Raw genomic sequence first — 2,780 nt, forward strand, 5'->3', positions numbered from 1 at the left:
TTTTTTTTTTTTTCTCCCCCCCCCCCCCCCCCCCCTTTTCCATTTCCCTCTCACCCAAGCCCTGTTGGTATAAGCAAGCACTCCAACAGCAATTTCAGCTCCAGCCATAATGGACACAATGACAGAGAACTGAAAGGAGAAAAATACATTAATGAACCCAATCAGAACACTTAAATCAAACTGACAAACATATGTAAACAAGTAAACTACCTGTATAACACTTCTTCCACCACTGTCTCCCACTACTATGCATGTGCATCAATGACAAGGATATGCAAATGTCTGCTTGTTGTTTTCACCAGTAGGAAAAGCGCATACCGTCAAACTTAATAGGAATATAAAATGATACACTTCATAAAACATGCAAGGACAAGCAGGCAGTGTCAGTAATATGAGTCACAATAACAGTTAAGCCTGTTTTTTTGTTGCCTTGAGCTGGAAACCGGCTAAATATTCCCAATACAAACAGTACGCTGCAGTTAGTTTCTGTGCAAATGTCTTTGCTGAATTGCAATTCTGTGCTGCAAATCAGAGTTTGTCACAGCCTGTTTCTTTCTACAGCACACAAGCCTTCTCAGACTTCCACCATTGTGCTATGTAACAGTTAAGGAATGTCTGTGAACTTTCCCAAAGGGACACTGGGACGAGACTATGAGATAAGACCGGAAAACGCCGTGGACCAGGAAAAAGAATGAAAGAAGTAATTGAAGTTATTCTGGAAATCAGATCAGAACCATGTTTGATTTTGCAACACATTTAACCCCACTGTGGCATAGTAGGGGATATAATGTAGCACACCAGTCTACAAACTGTCCCATCTAGAAAGGATGACGAATGACAACAAGAATGCCAAATAAAGACAAAAGCTCAGAGTCCCGGACATTCAGAGGGCTCACCAGAGGCAGAGCTACGTGCTTCTGTTTGCAATTTTCACAAATGGGACAATACTGTGTGATATATACAGCAATATAGTGTATATCCAAGAAAAATACAAGATAAAACAAAATGGACAAAGTGACAATAAAAGAAAAGATAGACTTTCAGAAAAATAAAAAGCAGGGCAGATTTGAATGGAATAGTGGGTACTGATAATTGCATTTTCTTTTCTTTAATATGGTCAAGAAAGGGAGCCAATACTTTATAAACAGTATTTTGTGGAGCCCCGTAGCAAATAGTTCATTTCCTCTAGCTTAAGAATACTTTCTTAAGAATACTTAGTATGCCTTTGATCCAGAGAGTTAAGCCGTGCATATTTCCATTTAAATACAATTAGGTGTGTGGCATGTAAAGTAGCAAAGGCCATACAGTCAGCTTCAGTCTTAGATAGTAGGTGAGGGTCTGGAGGGGCACCGAAGATGGCTGTGAATGGGCATGAGTCAATTGTTTTCTTCAGGCATTCTGAGATTGTTTTAAAGATGAGAGACAAAACTTCTTGAAGCTTAGCACAGGGCCAGAACATGTGGGCTATTTACATTCCTCCCTGGCATCTGTTTCGAGACTTTGTTCGTTAAAATTCTGGAGAAAATGTTTCAGGAACAAGAGTAATGACAGTCTGTAAAAGAAAGCAGTTCGTCTGCATGTTGATCATTTGAAACCGACCCATAAAACCTTATGTTAGGTTGTTAACTCAATCAACTTGTGTCCATCTAAATCTGGGATCTCAAACTCAAACTTGGGGCCACTGCTGGTATTGTCATCTCATAAGAGGGCCACTGCAACGTTCGAGGGCTACAAGAAAGTGAACTTATACTTAACCCAAAAAATGTAAAACGGTCATTTCTATACATTTTTATCTCATCATTTCATCACCTCTCACCAAAGTTTCAGGACTACAATATAATAATATATATTATTGGATTATAATAACTAATAGATTGATGTTGCAGATAGTAATGGTGGGGCTAATTTTAATTACTTACAAACTGCTTAAGTACAGTACTTAAGTAAATGTACTTAGTTACTTCCCTACACCAGGAGTAACCAGCACCTTTTAATCACTCCTACATATCTTGACAGGTGTACCGATAAATATTTGACTGTCAAAGAAGTAAATTTTTGATGTTACAGTATGTCCATTGTGTAAGGAATGCTATTACACAACATGAAAACACAACTGCCTGTGGCTCCACTTTACACGGAAGTTAGTGTGAAAAAAACAATCTCACCACTTGCAGAGCACATTTTTTCTCACTGCAGGCACCGTAGTCTCCGAACGACACCATGATCAGAAACACTACCCCGAGAACTATCAGCACCGTCACAGCTGGTAAAAAAGGAGGCAGAGACACAGGTCTGTGATTAAATATGGGATAAATGTATAATATAACCCATTTTTTGGAGAAATTACAAAAGTGTGTGTGTGTCAAATAGGCGCTTACCGGCAACAAATGTACTGGAGTTGAGGGCTTCTACTTCGAAGATGCCTCTGGTGCCAGCGCTAAACCGCAGCCAGACACCAAGACCCAGAAAGACAAACCCCAGCACCTGCAAAAACACAAACGTCAAACAAAACCCCGGTGTGAATGTGCAGCACTCTGAGATTCAAAACAATGTTTCAGACGTAAAATGAAACCAGCCTGAATCAGGGGCGTCTCTGGGAGATGGCGTGGCACACTGCCACCCCATTTTGTCAGAGGTTGGACCTGACTCTAAACCAACGAGTAAACCAGACATTTTGTCTAAAAAATGTTTTAAAAGTTAGAAAAGGGTTTGCGAGCCGACACAGGAACTTAACTGAATTAAACCGTTTTAAACGTCCACACAGGCTTATTTATTTTAAT

At 39.9% G+C, this 2,780-nt stretch overlaps 1 protein-coding gene across 1 annotated transcript in view; it reads right to left on the bottom strand.

Moving 5' to 3' along the window:
* The window catches only part of zgc:65811 (uncharacterized protein LOC393524 homolog), a gene marked incomplete at its 3' end in the record, with an annotated part of 7,603 nt that overhangs the window by 3,373 nt on the left and 1,450 nt on the right, over positions 1-2,780 (bottom strand). Inside the window, 3 exon segments of the mRNA XM_035655181.1 lie at positions 55-129; positions 2,166-2,263; positions 2,379-2,484. Coding sequence (XP_035511074.1) covers positions 55-129; positions 2,166-2,263; positions 2,379-2,484 — 279 coding nt within the window.

Source organism: Morone saxatilis, unplaced genomic scaffold (genome assembly GCF_004916995.1).
Source record: "Morone saxatilis isolate NCDOM2014 unplaced genomic scaffold, NCSU_SB_2.0 Contig14, whole genome shotgun sequence".
Taxonomy (NCBI): domain Eukaryota; kingdom Metazoa; phylum Chordata; class Actinopteri; family Moronidae; genus Morone; species Morone saxatilis.